We start from the raw sequence: 19,647 nt of genomic DNA, 5'->3' as shown, positions 1-19,647 counted from the left end.
GACAATGCCTACTAACTTAATGGGTGGAATTTGGCACTGCAAAGTATATCTGTCTTCTGTGTTTTGTAGCTGTACACCTAGGCGACAGTGAAGTCGAAGGCAAGGAGGCACACCGAGGAGCAGGAGCCCTTGCTCCGCAGACTAGCCGGGGTGCAGACGGGCTGTCGGACGACACGTTGGACCTCAGCGACGGATCCACATCCAGCTTCGATGATGATGACCCTCGGTGTCCGACACCTACACCGACGGCCAGAGCAGCACCGCCGACCGCACAGGAAGGGGCCGTCAAGGAAATGATGATTTCCTCCACTATCCCCACATAATTAAGTCCCTCTTTGATTCGCAGGATTTTCAAATCGTAGGAATAGGAAAAGTATAGGGTTAGAGTGGCATGCACACATGAATCCTACAGGATTAGCATGGAGTGTTTGATGGCACAGGAAAAGCAAAGGAATTGTAAAAAGAGGTTGTAGTGGATGTTAGATTTCCTATGAAATGTAGTATAAAAGATTACATAGGAAAAATTCCTATGGGATCCAATCCTATGAATCAAAGGACCAACGTAGGAAAATTCTTAAGGATTTCAATCCTCCAGAAATCCTATAGAATTCCTTTGAATCAAAGGAGCCCTTAGTGATTTTTCTTATGTTTAAGTATTGTCTGGTTGATGAAAATTGTTTATTTGTATCAGTGAATTATGCCCGACTTGATTATGTTTGTTGCTTGGCGTTGATCTACGTGGGTAAATTGTGTATGTTGCATCTGTTACAAGATTATGAGGGGCAAAATTTAAGATGCATGGCTTCGGACGAACCAAAATGAGAAGTGCCAGCCAGTGTCCGTTTAAGGGGCTGCATTTGATGACTGCGTCTATAGATGCTCTAAGTGGGAGTAGGTTTTGGTGCGGTGATACGTCTCCAATGTATCTATAATTTTTGTTGGTCCATGCTATTATACGTCTTCAATGAAGCCACCGTCGTCTCGCCTTTCTGAACACAATACAAATCCTAACAAAGATTGAAAAAAGACTAAAAATGAAGCCCTTCCGTCGGCCCTTGTCAGGATCCATTGCGCCTCTATTGCCCTAGGGCTACCGGAGACGAGGCGGATCTGCACCATCGCCAGCAAGAGGCAGATACCCAAACTTTCTTTCTTAAAGGAGGAGAAGGCTGCTGCTGGCGTAAGGAACGAGTTCATTAGATATGCAATAATTAATGGAACAATGCTTACGTTGCCTTGCAGTGTTAACTACTACTGTCTGTCATATACGTAGTAGTAGAGTACCTCTGAGGTGGCTTTAACCACCATAGATTTCTTTAGACACTGTATTGTCTTGTAGTGTTAGTTAGCGATTACTTCTACATAGACAACGCTGGATTTTTGTTATCCATCTGACATCTCTGCTAAATAATCAACGATATAGGGCAAGTTGCACATCATAGAGAAGAACTGATGGCGCAAAAAAAAGCATACTACGCGTTTGTCGACTGATCTTTTCGAAACAAGACCCTTGTTGCAAAACCCCTGTTGTAACATGACTTTTCTTGCAAAAGCATTTCTGACCTTTTTTTGTATTTCTGCAACAAGACACTTGTTGTAAAATTTGCAACAACATCTTTAGCCTTTTCTCCGTATTTCTGCAAGAAAACCTTTGTTTAAAAAAAACTACAACAGAAATCATGTTGCAGAATCTCGTCGCCGCGTCGTATTCCTGCACCAAAACATTTGTTGCAATTCTTTTTTGCAACAGAGACTACGTTGCGTCGATGCGTCGTATTTGCACTAGCTTCGCCACCGTCATTCGCAACAATACCATTGTTGCACAAACTAGTTGCGGACCTGCTCGAGAGCCTGTCGCCTGCGGGAGGTCTCCCACGACTGTTGCAAAGCACCGATGGCCATAGTAGCCGAGCACCGTCGACGAGCTTCATGGCAGTGTAGCCTGACGGGGCAGTAGCAGGCTAGCAGCTCCTAGCAACCGCGAACAGCTCGACCGCGTATCCACGGATTGGCAGCTTGGGGCGCCATGGCTTGCTGCAAAAAGGGAGGAGTAAGGGCTGCTTGCTGGAAGGGATGAGGAGAAATTCATGGCTACTTGACTACAAGACGCTTCGTGCGTGAGCAACAAAAAGATGTATGCGGTGACCTGAGAGATAGAGGAGAGCGGCGTGAGATATTTTGGGAGAGAGAAGAAGTCTTGATTTCTCTGAAAGAGATAAGATTGAGAGGAATACGTGGGACAAGGTAGCACGTGGCAGATGAAAGAGGCGGTTGACGTTTACTACGTGTGATCCGCCGGCGAAAAGTTAGCTTTTCCCCACAAAAAACAAAGAGCAAAGCAGCAGAGAATGAAAACAGCATCGAAGTGTACACAAGATAAAATATTAGCATGATTTCTCGCAAAAAAAACACACACACACACGAGCATGATTGGTGTTGACCATCGCTCTTTTTCTTGTATCGAGAGGAAATACACATTTTTCGGGAGCAACTAGTTAACGAGCGCTCCTTCGGGAGCCTCGCAATGATCAGCGCCACTTGGCGCGCTTTCAGCCATTTGCCACGTGTCGCGTTCTGGACGTTCCCTTCGGATTTTATTTTTTTTATTTTTCCGCACGTGTTTTCGGTTTTTTAAACGGTTTTTTGGTTTTTTCGACGTTTTGGTTTTCCCCCAGTTTTTCTTAGCTTTTCGATCAATTTTTTTTTGCGTAAAAAAACGCGTTTTCTTTTTTTCCCTTTCATGAAAGTCACGGTTTTTCTTCCGCGAGAGGCACGGTTGTGCTTTTACGAGAGTCACGGCCGTGCCTCTCAAAAAGGGAAAAACAAAACGCGTTTTTTGTTTTTTTTTCTTTCGGGAGAGTCACGGTTTTGCTTCCGCGAGAGGCACGGTTGTACTTTTGCAAAAGTCACGGCCGTGCCTCTCGGAAAGAAAAAAAGTACACGTTTTCTGTTTTTTTTCTTTCGTGAGAGTCACGGTTTGGCTTTCGTGAGAGGCATGATTGTGCTTTCGCGGGAGTCACGGCCGTGCCTTTCGGAGACGGAAAAAAAACGCGTTTTCTGTTTTTTTTTCCATCCACGAGAGTCACGGTTTTGCTTCTATGAGAGGCACGGTTGTGATTTCGCGAGAGGCACGGACGTGCCTCTTTCGGAAAGGGAAAAAAACCATGCTCCCGGTCCGGTTTTTTTCGTCCAGTTTTTTTCGTGAAAAAAAAGTTCGTCAAAACCCAACAATGACAGTGGCAGTGCCATTGTTGGAGTATGTTTCAGGCTTTTAGCATGGTTAGCTGCCTGTTAACACCGATTAGATCGAGTAGCAACAGTACCAGCAGATTAGTTTGCTGACAGACAAACTAGCATCAAGTTCTATAACTATAAGCAAACAAGTACAGTACCTATCACGCACTCTAGGACAGAATGAATACAAGCCACGAACATGCAGGTTCTACAATCATATGTAGAGTAGTTGTTACAACGAACAGCGCACTTGGGCAGTTGCCGAAGTAGGTAACAAAAGTATGCAAACCAAGCACAAAATTATGCAGAACAGAGAACTAGCAGCCTCAGAGTTCCATGCATACTGCACATCTTGCAAAACTCGGCTCCTCCTCCAACTCTCTGAAATTAACAGCACCGCACACACAACAAAACCTTGAGGGTAGATAGGCCTGCAACCATGTAGCTAACTCTGCTTTGGCTGCTAACACTGTAAAGAGTAGAGTAGTTTGCTCACAGACAAACTAGAAAGAGATTACAAATACTAGGCATGCTCAACAAAAGCACAAAGTAGAAATCTCCTGTTTGGTTAACCATACAGAAACAGGACCCAATTAATGGAAATGGGAAATAGTACAAGTATTGCAATCTCCTATTTGGTTAACCATACAGAAAAGTGAAAGGAGCAGGGAACATACGCCTACAAACTAAGCACAAAGTAGAAAGGGTGGGGGAGAGGACTCTACATTGAGTTTCAAGAACCTGTAGAACAAAACACTAGTACAGGCGATGGCCTGCATCTTCAAAGTCACATGCTGCAGGTCTTGCAAACAAGTTTCACATCACGATGGCTTGTAATTTCAAGTTCTTCTTCAACTCCAACAATTTAAATCACCCAGAACAAAATCTTGCAGGTTGGTTCAGGTCGCAACCTGGTTGTGCAGCATATGCATGCACTGTCTAGAACTCAATCCGCTGTAAAACGAATGGTGAAAATTATTTGATTAGATTCAATTCTTGCTGATATGAATGATAAGTGCAGGTTCAATATACAGGAGAAACATGTTTTGTTCAGATCAAGAAGAAAAGTTTAACGCACTGGCCTCGGCCTGTACTGCAAACAAATTCCCAATACACTTATTGTGTCCATCTTTACATTGGTAGAGGTACACTGTCACTTGACGTACTCTAGAAATTAGACTACTTGTCTTTGCACTATTATTATTATATTTTGGAAAACAAGGCGCTTTTAAACAAAAGGGAAATTGCAAATCCAAGTAGATGAATATCTTTGCATGTATGCATGAAAGAACCAAATAAGAAATGCAAGATGAATACATCAAGAAAAAACGAAACATGAAGCATATCAGAATAAGATTAGTATGACAAAGGGCTTGGCGGGACACATACCTTCTTTTCTATGCGAGCCAGCTTGGCCTTTGTCTCCTCTAATTCAAACCATTGCTTTAGTCCAGGGCACCCCGTTATTTGTAGGTCCTGTAGGTTAGTGAGTTGATGTATTCCCTCAGGAAAAGACTTGATACCATCACATCCACTCAGATAAAGTCTCTTTAGAGAGGTGGGCAGCACAGATTCCCTTTCTTGGTTGTGAGTGAGCTTCATCTTTCCGTCCTCTGGTTCAGCAACTACGTGCTCTAGTGCATTGCAGCTAATAAGTAATATTTTCTGGAGGCTGGTGAGTTGTTTGATGCTTGCCGGCAAATACCTCAAGCCTTCATTGTTATCTAGGGCAAGTTGCTTGAGAGAGGTCAATTCGCCTACCCAATGTGGCACTGCAGATATGCTTTTGCAGAAGCTTAGTTGTAGCCATTCAAGCTTTGTGAGTTGCCTCATGTTCTCCTTCAACTCCTTTATACGACTGCTATGCTGTATATACAGAGTCTTTAGAGATGGGAGCTCGCCCAACATTTTGGCAGTTCTTCCATGTGTTGGTCCTCTAGCCATAGTTCCTCCAAAGAGGATAGTAGTTGGATGATATCTGGTGAGCCGGTTGGATCGCCACAATTGGCAATAGACAAAGAAGGGAGTCCAGGAAAGTGTTGAAGCCACCTCCATTGGTGAGGCCCCTTGCAGTCTCTAATTGACAGCCCAGTAGTTACTAGAGAAGAGGAGAAAGCACTGGTGTGTGACACAATGCACTCATCCCATGATGATAACACATAATCACTGCATCGTATCTCCCATATTTTAGCTTTGGGCAGAGGCCCTTTCATCCTTAGCATGGGACAACCATTTATTTGCACTCTTGTTAACACGTTCTCCTCACCGGTGGAGTATGAAGTGTCCCACTCTTCCAGATTTGCCATATCTCTAAGAACCAGTGAGTTCAGGTTTGGTAGTTGGCCCACTACCCAGCCTGGAAAGATGACACTGTTATAACCACTTATCTCCAATTCACTCAATGTGCTTGGAGGCACTAGTTTTTCCAGCAACATTTTGTCATCCACAAATCTGTCAACACCTCGAGTCCACTCCAGTTTCAACAACCGAATGCTTTGCTTTTCCATTAATTTTATACTATGTGCCTCTCCTGCGGACCTCACATTTTCAAGTTCAGTTATCTCCAGCTCAAAAGGATTTGTGGACTTTAGCAGGACAAGATTGCTGCTAGATCCATCATTACGAGCACGCACCACAAAGTGTGGTAACGATATTGCACTACTATCGAGTTGAGGTACTTCAGCAAGACTGTAACAATTCTCTAAATAAAGAAACTTCAAGCTACCAACTGTACATATACTCTCAGGTATTTTCTCCAATCATCTGCACCTTGAGAGGTCCAATGTGTGCAGTTTTGTCAGGCTACAAATACTTTCAGGTATTCTTTCCATATAATTTTCAGACAAGTCCAAATGCTCTAGATCTGAAAGATTAATTCCGCATATCTGGTTGATGAGAGTGTCCAAGGTTTCTGCAGAGAGAGGATCATATGAGGAGTCTACTGGTATATTTCTTTGTTCAGATATATTTAAATACCGAAGCTTGGTCAGATCATCTGGCAGCGAACTAAGGTGTGTTTCTTTTAAATTTAAATGTTGCAGACTGGTAAGACCGACCAAAGCTTCATGTATACCATCAATCATACAACAACGTGATAAGTCAAGATGGAGCAGGTTCTTCAGACTCCCAAATAATCTTGGCAATTTTTTCATATCTCGCCAACCTGATAAGTTTAAGTACTTGAGTTAACTGAATCCGCCCAAAGATTCAGGGAGCTTCTTGAGTCCACATTTCCTTGAAGATAAGTTCAAATACTCGAGTTTGGTGAGGGCACCCAAAAGAGGTAAATACATCAGAGGTCTTAGAACTTGCACATGGCGGTCACTTTGGTGCACAAAGTTGCAAAATACGTGTTTGTGGTCACTAAACTTGCGAGGCCGTTCAAATACAGTCACTCTCACCGTATGTATGCGTATTCGTAGTTGCCAGCATGACATGGGCCCGCTGTAAGCCGCTGTAAATGTTCTTGTATGATAGATTTTTGTAGAAAAGCCCTTAGCTCTTCTTTTATTTACATAAGAAGCCCCTCAAATAAAAAAACAGTGGAGGGATTTTGATCCCACGACGTATTACTGGGTGGCTCGCTTGGACAACCACCACAACAACAGTACGGCAACCTTGTATATCTTATCAACGCAGACTGAAAAAATTTAATGAAGAAATCTATCTAATAACCTGTGCAACCGGCGGGTTCGAACCTATGACATGGTGATTCACTCGCGCATAAGCTAACCACCAGGCAACTGCGACATGTGATGTAGTTTGTGGACAAACAATGTATATGTTTTTTATCACTCTTGTTCTATGTAAATACGTGCCATTTTAAAAACTGTTTAAACATTGTAAAAAAATGTTTGTGTAATTCAAAATATGTTCGTGCATTAAAAAAGCTACGCGAACAGTTTTTTGAACTATGCGAACATAATTGTACATTCTGTAATTCAAAATATATAATGTTTCAACTTTTTTTAATGCAATGTACATTTTTTAGTTAACACAAATATTTTTTACAGTGTTTAAACATTTTTTTAACGCATGTACATATTTTGAATTGCACAAATAATCTTTTATAAAGTTTAAATATTTTTAAAATAAAAAATATTTAATTAATGTAATATAAATATTAACTTGTTTTACTAATGACTTATATCAACAAAATTATAATTTAAATATTATACATGATTAAATATTCATACCAACAGTTTAGATTTTAAATTATTAATATTGTAAACTATACAAACATTGAACTATACAAAATGTGCATATAATTATTGAAATGATTGTATAATTAAAATAGTTTATGAATTTAATTTTAAAAATTATTAGTATTATAATAATAATAATATTTTTATTATTCATAAATATTATTTGGAAATAATACATGAACAATCTTTTATGATCCATGAATTTCTAAAATAACACGAATAGGTTTAACGATACAACATTTTTTTAATTATGAATATTTCTAAAAGATGCACATTTTTTGAATTATGAATATTTTAAAAATTATTTTTGTTATTTTTATACAAACATTTTTATAATTTATAAGTATTATTTAAGAATAATACATGAACAATATTTGAAAGTTATCTTATTATTGGCATTATAATTTACATACTGTCTACAAATTTTTGTAAAAATAAACAAGTGCAAAGTAGGTCGCGTGGACCGCAGACCATTTCTGCTCCATGAGCGTTTTTTTTTGTACATTAAATGTAGTTATCCATAATGGTTCTGTACATACATGTGGTGCAGTGGCTGGGACGTGTATTGTTCTAGCATTAGGTCGAGGGTTTGAGACCTGGTCGTCATACTTTTTTTGGATAAATTATCGCTCATCCTGAGAGTTAGGTCCCATCGGTGGTTGACTTTTTTTGCACAAAAAGAAAAAGAAGCAAGGGTTTTGTGCAATAATGCGTCCATGTGTCATTGACAGTGGCCCGTGCCGTGCTGGTGTAAATGGATACACCCGCGTACGGGGAGGGTGACTGTATTTGAACGGTCTCACAAGTTTAGTGACTACAAATACGTATTTTGCAACTTTGTGCACCAAAGTGACCGTTGCGTGCAAGTTCTATGACCCGTGGTGTATTTACCTCCACCCAAAAATTCTGCTTCTTTACCACATTCAAGATATGAGCTGTTTGATAAGTTTAAATACTGCAGTTTGGATAGGCCGCCCAGAACTTCTGGTATATCTCCGATATTTGGGCAGTATGATAAGTTCAAATACTCTAGCTGTGTGAGGCTCTCCAATAACACTGATATTCCTTCCACAGACGAGCAATTTGATAAGTCCAAATGCGCCAATTTTTGTAGCCTCCTGAATGATTCTGGCAGTTTTGTAATTCCGGAACAACTTGACAAATCAAGATACATTAGACTCTCAATTTCTCCAATTGACTCTGGTAATACTAAGATTGTAGGAGATCCATGAAGATTCAGATAAATCAATTTTGAGAGCTTGGTGATACTGTCTGGAATCTTTGCATCTTGGACTCTTGAAGCATTAAGATATCTCAATTGCTTCAGTTCACCAATACAATCTGCCAACGTATATATGGCGCACTCACTTAAGTCCAAGACACGCAAAGACTTGGCAGATGAAAATGCAGCATCATGAAGTTCATATTTGTCACAATCCATAAAACGCAACGCTCTTATCTTGGATAAGTCTGATCCCAATGACTTGCTACAATCATCTAGCAATGCATAGTGGTAGCGGCTTCCTTCAGCATTATTAATATTGCCAACAAAAATAATTTCATCCTCCATGACAAATCTTGCTAAATCATGCACCAGGTCATGCATGGTCAACAATATAACATCTTCATCATATAGCTCAAAAGTCTGCAACATAATCATTCAGCAGTGTCAGACTTTTGGATTTATTTAGATTTAAACAATTTATGACTTCATTCTTCAAGTGTAAAACATTTTTATGCGTCAACTCCTTTATTAAATACTAAATTTTATTTTTGGTCCCCTGCTATTTCCCAAGTTTAGATTTGGTCTTTAAGATCCAAACTAGACAATTATGAACTTTTGAGTCTCAAGCCCATACGAATTTCTTGTCTCAAACATTGCAAAATCATATTTGATGACGCGGCTGTTCTTTTGCGTCAGCGTCTGCCACTTAAACATGATTTTACTTAACAAAAAAAATAGGAAAGGAAAATAATTATTTGATAAAATTCAGAATAAGAAAAAAAAAATACTGTGAACACTAATGCAACAGAAGCACAAAAAAAACAAGAATATGTAGGAAAATGAAAACCCTGCAGTGCCTTGCTTCATCCTCGCCTCTAGGGATGATGACCTATCAACGAGAAAGACGAGAAGGTTGCTGTTCATCGTCTCCCACCTCCCTATGTAGGCAGGTGGTAGCCCGCCTCGGGCCTCCATGCGAGGTAGCTGCAACAGGCAGCCTGCATCATCAGATCCCACGGCAGCAACCACAATTTTTTAGTCTCTCACTAGTATGGAACAACCTATCACATAAGATACATAACCAGCAATTTTGACGAAACCCGGTGGTTATGTATCACATAAGATACATAACCCAGCAATTTTGGGTCCATTAAAGATGGGATCTCACTGGTTTCAGAAGATATGCTTATAATTATATGTACGAACTTATTCTTAGTTGTACAGAAACGTGTATAGATTTGTCTATTTGACCATTTGACCATTTTGTGTGAAAGGAATTACATCAATGCTTTTGTAATGTGAGCTCGCTAGCAGGAATATTATTATTATTACTTTTGGCTGATGGAAGATGACTAGCGATTGACCGTCTGATGCATGTGTTCATTGGCGGGTTCCTCTGTCCACGTGTGTTAGCTCGAGCTATCTCTGTCCTGCGAGTACTGGTGGCTGGCAAAACCGCTAGTATAATGTACACTATTCCCGCCGTACTTAATATAAGACGTTTTTGGCAATATAACAATGCCAAAAAATCCTATATTAACGCTCGTCGGTGCGGCGGACATGCCAGGTGGTGGGTCCTTGTGGCGGCCGGTGCGGCGGATCTTGGGACCCCATTTCCGAGCTCGTCGCAGGACGCGCGTGGCAGCTGGAGCTTCCTCCGGCATCGATGGCGCTTGATGCGGGATCATGGCGTTGGTTGCCATTGTATGGGTGAAGACAACGGCTGGCGGGATGGTGGGTGCTCCCTGTAGCGCCCAGAATCGGGGTGGCGGCCCCTCTTCATCAACGGCGGCGGACTTTGAGGTCGTGTGGGCGACTCGGAGTCAGGATCTCGAGGTGGTGGCGGTATGGGTTCGATGTGGCTCGGCGGGTGACACATGTGCCTCTTTCGGAGTTGTCAGGCAATGCATGTCGCCGGCAGGTGGAGCCACTGGTGGATGCGCTACCGACGGATGTTATGCACAACGTCTTATGTGGAGACGTCAAGTCATGCCTGCTATCGGCAAGTGATGCACGGTGGCTCTGGTGGAGGTCTCATGTTTAGACTGTTGGTGTTGGATCGAAGGTGGTGCAGTAGTAGTGGGAGGCAGGCCGTATGGGACGTCTTTGTCTTCCGTTGTCTTCTCCAGAGGTATCCGGCTATCGAGGCGTCGGTAGACGGATAAGGGTGGATGGTATAGTAGGCTTCAACGACGAGTTTATGCACTTCGGTGGAAATATAAGATCACAGATCGGGCTATGTCGACGCGTGCATGCGCCGTGTTCTTGCTGAAGGTGGTTACTTGAAGCTTGGATTTGAGTATGAGAATCCCGAGTTCAACCATGTGGCGATTCCTTCTTGAAGGCGTAGCCCAGGAGTTGTGTATTTTTCGTCTTTGTTGTGTCTTATAACATAGGATTATAGTGGCCTCAAGGCATGTGAAGAGGAGATTGAAATCTGTCAAAAAGATTGAACTCCGAAGTTATTACGTTGGGTTACATCCAAACTTTTAAGAACCTGACGTCCGGTGTTATTATGTTGGATTACATCCAAACGTCTAAGAACCTGACAGATCCCTTCACAAAGGGTTTTATCACGCAGTGTGATAGATAATGCGTCGATAGAGATGGGTTTGAGACCCACCATATGAATTACCCATAATGGTAGCCTACTCTATGTGATCGGAGATCCCGTAAAATAAAAGTGGGAGACAAACTGTCGGTCAGTTGGGAGGAGAATATCCCTATATTAATTATCCCACTCCGTGAAGATGCAATACTCTCCTAATCTGCATGGTAGGTTAATACTTGTCTTAATGTGTTCCAAATGGCATGTCTATATAAGCAGAGATGTTGTCCTGCAGAGCATATCCTGATGAACGCACCTACATAAATTTGACTGTTAAACGTCGCAGTCTGTGAGAATTGGGTGTTCTCTAATAAATTCATGAAAGACCTTGGAGTATGGCGTATACGCTCCATCCGCGGGGAAGGCTTGCGGCAGCCCATTATCGGCCAAGGATTTGTGTGAGACTAGTCCCCAAGAAACTTGTAGTTCAAGGCATAGTCCACTATTGAAGTTGTGGTCTAGTGTAGCAAAAATTTCTAAGTGGAAGTTCAACTTAATGGTCTTCACTAAACACAGATATATAAACAATGTTTTGGAACTAAAAGATGGCATGTGCCAATGAGACTTTGTGGGGGATTGTTGGAATTTGTTAGCAGGCCTTTGGCCCAAAGCCCAACTAAAAATCTGAAATTATCATGGCCCATTCATGCATGGCTGTGAGTGGTGTGAGTGGGACTAAAGTTTAGTCCCACCCCGCTAGTTGAGTGATAGTTGCACCTCTTTATAAGGTGGGCTCTTCTAGCACTTGTATGAGCATCAGAAGAGGAGACCTACACGTGCGCTTTGCCTCCTCGCCCGCCTCGTCACGCCACGTCAGACCGGGCCGGGTTTTAGGATGAGATGAGCCGAGGACAAAGCTATGCACGTTGTCTATATTTTTTTTGCTCGAAAAAATTAATGAGTCATTAATTACTAATAACAGACGCGTTAATTAGTCAGTCGTTTCTGATTCTTTAGGATCGTTGGGCTGTTACTGACTTTGACGTGGGATTTACTCCCACGACAAGACCTAACTGACCCGCTCTATATTAGCAGGCAGACGTCTATCCTAACTGCCACCACATCATATGGTTTCTCACTGTTCCAGATCATTGCGCCGCCACGCAAGTCATTTCCATCCCTCGTTTCGGCGTGCACTGCGAGAAGGGACAGCAGGCCTCTGAAACCCCGCCTCTCGTGATCCTGTACAGGAGAGGGGCGTTAAGGTTTTGGCGAGCGCACTCGCGCGACTGCTGGCAGCGACAACTTCGCCAACGACAACTTCTTCCCCGACCTTGGCAATCTCTTCATCAATGACATGGGCGACAACATCAACGCCAGGCTGTCCTATTCCTGCTGCATCGTATGTGATTATGGCCTCCTTGTTTGGGATCGTACTAGAATTCCTACTTCTACTTTGTGCCCTAGATTCGATCTGTTCATCTACTATGTTAGTCTGCATGATTAGTTTAATCTATATTGTTGATGTCATGATTTATTTACTGTTTATTCGGATTAAATAGTAATTTGCTCATATATTCAACAGTCGAGGCCAATCCAGATCGAGTCGGCCGGATGCACATACACGTAAAATTTTGGTCACATACCACATGAAGGGTAAATATGTTTTTAAGGTGTCATTTAACACCGTCAAGGCTTAAAATAGACGGAAGTTTCATAAAAGGCATAAAATTTACACTCGATATTAAATAAGGAAAGAAAAGTTTATTAGTGTCAAATAAGGCAACAAATTTGAAGACAATGTTAATTTAGGATTCTCTCGTTTGTAATTATGTGCCACATTTCAAGTTTTTTCCGTCTTCTTCCCTACGGTGATGTGGATCATAACTGAAATGTATACTTGCTAAGACATTAGACTCTAGAGCTTGATATATGTTCTATAAGAATAAAGTAATCATTGGGAACTTGGAGCCTAGTAACACAAAACTTGAGGAGAAACTGACTAACCATGAGATCTGTGTTCCTATGCATGAGGTGCATTGAGGATTATGAAACCACTAACACAACACCACGTGTTAACCCTCATCATTTCCCTGTGATAAATAATGTGTGTGTGTTGATCTTAGTATCTTGTTGCCATGTAGGATGAAGGCTATGATCCAGTGCAGTTTTCTAGATGATTTAAATATTGTAGGCTATAAATGGATTCACAAATCTAGACATGACTCCTTAAAGAGGCTAAAAGACTTGTAACTGGAAGGCTTATAATAAAGAGAGAAGAAATTTGTCTTATGACATCTTTCATTTTGTCGGAATTAAGGAATGGTCAAAAAAATTGTGTTATCATGACGGCATGTTTTGTGTTGACATGTTCTATTTACATGGCTCATCTAGAAGGTTTTGTCATTAAAGGATAAAAGAGCATATATAAGACATGTTGTCTGGAGAATTTATTTTAGGAACTAATACAAGCGTTGAGACAATGTTACTCTGGGGGAGTACTGGTTGGATTGTGACTATGTTTGCCTTATGTTGCCACATTACTTTTTGCCACACTTGCCACACTTGCCTAACTTGAGTTGCTCAAATTGTTAGCCACACTTTGGCTTGCCTAAGGGAATCTTGTCACACTTTTTTTGTCTATGACATGTGGGGTTCACTGCTCATAAAAAAATTCTTGTCTTAGGTGTGGCTAGAACCAAACACCCACCTAACTTGGTCAAATTTGCCTAAGTTGAGGTGTGGCAAAGTGTGGCAATATGTGGCTGCAAACCAAACAGCCCCTAAGTTCTCTCCCTCATGTAGATGAAAAGCTTATTATCTAAACCAAGAGGTTTTCTATCTTCCAATAATGACATGAATGATCTTGGTGTTATCTTGTGCATTAATTGCATGGAGATTTATCGAGACAAAGTAAAATTCATATTATGATGACATACATGGACAGAATATGAAAGAAATACGTTGTGCGCCAGTACTCCGTATCACATGCTGCTAAGGCTAATGGTGATGAAGTTGGACATTTTAGTGACCAAGGAGAAGAAATTTTAAACAGATCAGATAATATTGGTTCATCATTTTTCAGCTGTCAGAAGCACCTTGCGTATTAAGTATGAATGCGCCCTCTTATTTATGATTGGGATTCTTGGCAAAATTCTGTTTAAACCAGAATTGGGTCACTAGAAAGCCATTATCAAGCTTTGTAGTATATGCAAGGCGATCATTATTACATGCTCGTCGATAATGAGTCTGATAACCTCATAATTGTGGGTTAGTCAGACATTGTTTTGGTGAGGTATACGGATATTCAGAATTTGACGTCATGATACATCCGCACCTCGCGCAATGAGCTTTATCATGGAAAAGCTCCTAAATAACAACCATGGCATCATCATATGCAATTTTTGGCATGTCAAGATGTTGAAATAACATTATTTCCAAAGTTAAGAGTGGTACACAATATCTCTAAACCACTCACTGCGACTATGATCACACAGTTCTCTATGCGAGTAACAACTAGTCAATTTGTGTTGCCAAAGACATTGACATTATGTCTGCATTGTGAAAGATAGATTCTAGGATCAAACATAAGATGTTGTATTTATAAGTTTTGCGGTTCCGCTTACTAAAGGCTTACCACCCATTATTTTATGATGGTGTTGCTGACATAGGCTTAGGAGCCTTTTTCTCATGGAAACAAGAACCATTAAATGAACTAACAGCCATAAAGCAATATATCGTCCTTTCCAAAATAGAATGATGTACTGTAGGCACTGAGGTTCAGTAGCATTTCACTGGTCATTGCAACACCTTACCTTGCGTTATTTCTATTGAGAGTGGGCTTATGATGTTTGTTAACCTCATGATTAAGGGGTGGGTGTTGGAATTAATCTCCAGTTGTAACAAACTGAGAGGGTAAAGGGGAGCCGACAACTCCCTCATAAGTGCCATGATCGGGGGCACCGAACCAACTACTTGGTTTTGGTCCAGTTCCTAAGCGCGGGAATAATATAAAGGGGGTTTGAGGTTGTTAGAAAGAGCTAACAACATAGCTTACACTCCTAATCCTAACTTCGGATCCTAAGGTGGCGCCGAAGGCATCCGAAGACCGTTTGCCATCTCCGGCCACCACGAGGGTAGTGTCGACAGCGTCATGTACCGTGCACGTCCATCTCCCTAGCATTGCTTCTTCCCCGCCATGCTCCACGCCCCTGGAGGGTCACAGCAGATTTATGGAGCCCCTGATGGCCATCTCTATGTTCATGTGTATGTTTTTAAGAATTTTTTGAAACTTTAAATTATGATTTAAGCGCATGAATAGTAAGACGGGTGCCATGGAGCCTGAGCTCCACCAAAACTTTTCCCAAACTTCATTGTTTTGTTTGAATGTTTTACCAGAGCTCTAACAAAATAAATGCCAACTTCATTTTCGAATCTAATACCTTACAAGCATTAGTATTAACACCCAGCGGGACAAAAAATACACTCAAAATTAGTGTGATCACTAATTTTTGTTTAAAAACATATATGTAAAAGATTGCTTTTTAGTTTGAGAGATACACCAACCAAAGTAAAGTTATAATGTCAAATACAATTAGCAATAAAGGTTTGTGTGTGAGGATCTCCTAGATCCCTTGCATTCCAGAAAAGACCTGAATGATAAAAACATGATGTATAAACTATAGAGCAACTAAAGACCTGACACCAATCGAGATATATGAAATTTTATCACTCCTCTTTATCTACATCATTTTCTTCTTCTTCTTCCGCAAGCAGATCATGGAAGCACATGCAATGTAGGAAACCCAGACCCACCAACCATGCGCACCCATTGGACAATATCACTTTGGCTCGAAACCACCGCCTGCAAGCATGCATATGAAAGAAAAGACTACTGATTAACTAACAAGAGCGCAGCGAAAATAGGTGTGTATGTATGTATGTACTATCTTTCTCTTGGTTTATTGGTCTTCATTGTATTTCGTGCCAAATTTTGACCATAAATTTAACTAACAAAATATTTATGCATATCATATTATTAAAAATTAAATTTAAATACAAATCCAACGATATATTTTTTGTTGACATGCATTAACATTCTATTATTTAAATCTTTGATCAAAATTTGGCATAAATTATGAAGGGACCAATAAACCAGGACAGAGGTAGTATGTACCATACTTACGTACCAGTTGGAGTCGTTTGGTCTAGGATCGACGTGCTTGGTGACGATCCCGAGCAGATCCGAGTATCTGGTGTGGAAGATCAAGCCGGTGGCCTTGTGGTGTTTGCCTAGTATTCTCTTGTCTAGCTCGAGCAGCACGGGGTACAGCTCCTCTGACAGCTCCTGCTGCCTGTCGTGCAGTTGCACCAACGAGAGCCTCTGGTGACGAACGGACGCAACGCAGCACGAGTGAGTACTTGTATATACGAGGCTTTAATTAATGAGAAAAAGTACGTCTTTGTCTATTTTAGTTTCGTGAGATGATGGAGCATGTAGGTACGTACCTCGGCAGCAGCGGAGGGGGTCGACGGTGAACCGGCGCCGTGCAAGAGCCGTGGCAGCAGCCGGAGCCGTTGCTCCGCCGGAGATCGCTGGAGCATCCTCGCCGCCGCCTGTAGTCGAAGCGCCGCCGCCATGATCGATCGATGACGATACGTACCCCTTCCTCGCTCCTCGGCTTGTATCGATGGGAGATTACCCTTTTTGTTTCGAGAACTCTAACGCGTTACGGGCCCAAGTTTAGCACAACGTGGAACCGGAGTCAGACGGCCCATGTCATCGCGTGCAGAGAATTAAAAGGCTATATCTCGCTCACAGCGAGTTTTTCTTCAGTCTTACTGAAGCGTCTACAGCAATCGGTCGGGCTGGCCCATTCGCGCACGGTTAAATGAAATAAGTGAATGAAAAGGGGAGCGCGTAAGGGGTGGAACCCTGGTCTCCTAAGACGCCCAGAGCTGCATCCGGTTGGAGCTTACCTACTTGATGCGAAATGAGCCAGTTTTTCCATTGGGTTTCCCGGGTGTTTTCACTAGTTTTTCGACAGGTTTTTCTCTGAGTTTTTTCTATTTCCACAGGTTCTTTTCTTTCCTATTTTCGTTGTTTTTTAAAAGTTTTCTTTATTTCTTTCTTGGTTTTCACTCATTTTTTCTTAACTTTTCTTTTCTATCCTTTTTCTTCATATTTCTTCGGTTTTGTTTCTTTCATTCTCGTTTATCATCGGTTTTCCCTTCTCTCTCGGGTTTCTTTTTTATATAGACATTTTTGGTATATATCTAATACCTTTTTCTGAACATGTTTAACATTTTTCCAATGCTTTATTAACATTTTCAAATACCATATTTATATTTTTAGAATATGTGGTAAATACTTTTTCTATACATGTCTAACATTTTTCAACTTCTTGTATAATTTTTTAAATACAAGTTTAACATTTTTAATACATGGCCAACATTTTTTATATACATATTCAATTTTTTTTCAAATGCAAGTTCAACATATTTTAATACATGGTCAACATTTTTCATGTACACATTTAACTTCTTTTTAAATACAATTTAAATTTTTTAATACGTGGTCATTAATTTCTTTATACACATTTAATTTTTTTTGAAATACAAGTTCAATTTGTTTTAAATATATGCTCTACATTTTTTGTATACATATTTAACATTTTTAAAATATAAGTTTAACTTTTTTTAATATATGGTTACCTTTTTGTCAACACGCATTTATTATTTTGCAAATACATGATCAACTTTTTCACATATATTGTAGATTTTTTGTATAAATTTTTCATATAAATGGTTAGAATATTTGTAAGTGTAGACAAAGGTAAAGAATATATTTGTAATATACTCCGGTATGGTTAGAATAATTGTAAGTGTAGAAAAAGGTAAAAAAGGATGAAAATGAAATAAAAAGTGAAAAAAAGAAGAAAGAATGAGGCAGTGGCCTCCCACACACTGGGCCGACACATATGCTCGCGCCACTGCAAGTCGCTTCAGTTAGTCGCAAGCTTCTCTCATGTGACGGAGATATAGCCCCGACCCTTCCTAAGAAGTCAAAGGGACGTAACTTCTATTCTTCACCGCAAATTTTGAGGTCCTCGAGCCTCCACGCAAACAGTCCATCAATTCCTCTAGCATGTGTCGTGGTTCCTGAGAGCTCCTTTAGGGTACCTTATGTGCCCGCTCACCTTCTAGCGCCTGTATGACGGTCGCCGTGGGCGGCCCAGCAGCATGTGAACAAAATATCATCAACTTGAAAAAAGTTCATCAAATTTGAAAAGAAAATCATCATATTTCAAAGAAATTTAATCAATTCTGAAAATGTTCACAAATTTGAAAAAAAGTTCATCGATTTGAAAACAAAATCACAAATCTGGAAATATTTCATGTTTTTTTAAATATGCAAACAATTTATCCATTTTTTTAAAAAATCACGAGTTTGATTTTTTTAATGAATTTTGGTAAAAAGTTCACAATTTGAAGAAAAAATTCACACATTTAGCAAAGAGAAAAGAAAGAAAAATAAAAATAAGAAACCGAACAAAACCGTTACAAGAAAAAACAGAACGAAACCATTCAAAAAAGAGAAAAAAAGAAAAAAGGTGTAAGTATGAAGAGCATGTTGTCTAGGATCAACCCAGGTCTCTCCACGCGGCCGCGCCTATATATTGAAGACGCCGGCCAATCCTACCCGCCAGGAAGATCAGATCGTATGAAGAGCATGTTGTTTGGGATCTATGCCACTCGCCAGAGTTGGATCCGTCCACTGGGGTGCAACGGAGCAATCGAAGCTTCGAGGAAAGGCATAGACGAGCATGTCTGTGACGATATGGTGGGCCATCAGCCCGAAGCATGGGGCGTGCTGCGATGATTCGTGCGGCAGGTGTCGCAGGAATGATGTAGCGGTGGCGTTGCGACCACGGAACTATGCCGAACGGTGGGCAGACGGTTGGTCGGTCGCCGCCACACGCTACTCACGGGGTTCAAGTGGGACGTGGTGTGTAGCCGGTGTTGCATTGCAGCACGGTCTCCGATATATTTTTTTTTCTCTTGGACATCTCTAGATCCCCTTTCTCTATTGCCCTGTTCTTGTTGCTTCCTCGTCCCCCCGCCCATCTCAGACTGATTTGATTCTCCCCTTCTCCTTTCTTACTCGATTTCTCGCTCTCGCATCTGCATCTGGCAGCTGTCCCGTCTCCGTTTCTCCCGCTTCAGTCACCAAAGCCTTGCGCCGCCGCTGACCTTTGCCCGCTCGTCAGCGCAGAGTGATCTGGTTGTTTCCGGTGCGCTTTTCCCAGTTCTTGCTGCTGTGCCTTCACACCTCGCGCCGCCGGTTCCTTTGCAAATCGATCTTAGCAAATCAGAGCATCTGCTGGATTTGGTCGGAGGGGCGCTCTCCGCTTCTTGGGGAGCGGCACACAGCC

At 41.2% G+C, this 19,647-nt stretch overlaps 1 protein-coding gene and 1 pseudogene across 1 annotated transcript; both read right to left on the bottom strand.

The window, feature by feature from the left end:
• Positions 1-4,173: 4,173 nt before the first annotated feature.
• Positions 4,174-10,328, bottom strand: LOC147993071 (uncharacterized; annotated as a pseudogene).
• Positions 10,329-15,940: 5,612 nt separating this feature from the next.
• Positions 15,941-16,869, bottom strand: LOC147993070 (uncharacterized). Its single transcript, XM_087542217.1, has 3 exons — positions 16,721-16,869; positions 16,402-16,595; positions 15,941-16,076 (listed from the first exon to the last, which is right to left on the bottom strand). The coding sequence occupies exons 1-3, from the start codon at positions 16,850-16,852 to the stop codon at positions 15,941-15,943; spliced, it is 462 nt and encodes a 153-aa protein (XP_087398343.1). The 5' UTR covers positions 16,853-16,869.
• Positions 16,870-19,647: the final 2,778 nt, after the last annotated feature.

This window comes from Triticum urartu, chromosome 1A, assembly GCF_056163025.1.
Source record: "Triticum urartu cultivar PI428250 chromosome 1A, HENAU_Tu73, whole genome shotgun sequence".
Lineage (NCBI taxonomy): Eukaryota > Viridiplantae > Streptophyta > Magnoliopsida > Poales > Poaceae > Triticum > Triticum urartu.
This window is presented reverse-complemented; position numbering and strand designations above follow the sequence as displayed.

Excerpts from the sequence above, each read along its gene's own strand:
- LOC147993070 (XM_087542217.1), bottom strand. The coding sequence starts at position 16,852 with ATGGCGGCGGCGCTTCGACTACAGGCGGCGGCGAGGATGCTCCAGCGA. Across the intron at positions 16,596-16,720 it reads CCCCCTCCGCTGCTGCCGAG|AGGCTCTCGTTGGTGCAACT; the intron begins GTACGTACCTAC and ends GTTCGTCACCAG. Across the intron at positions 16,077-16,401 it reads AGACCAAACGACTCCAACTG|GCGGTGGTTTCGAGCCAAAG; the intron begins GTACGTAAGTAT and ends GCATGCTTGCAG.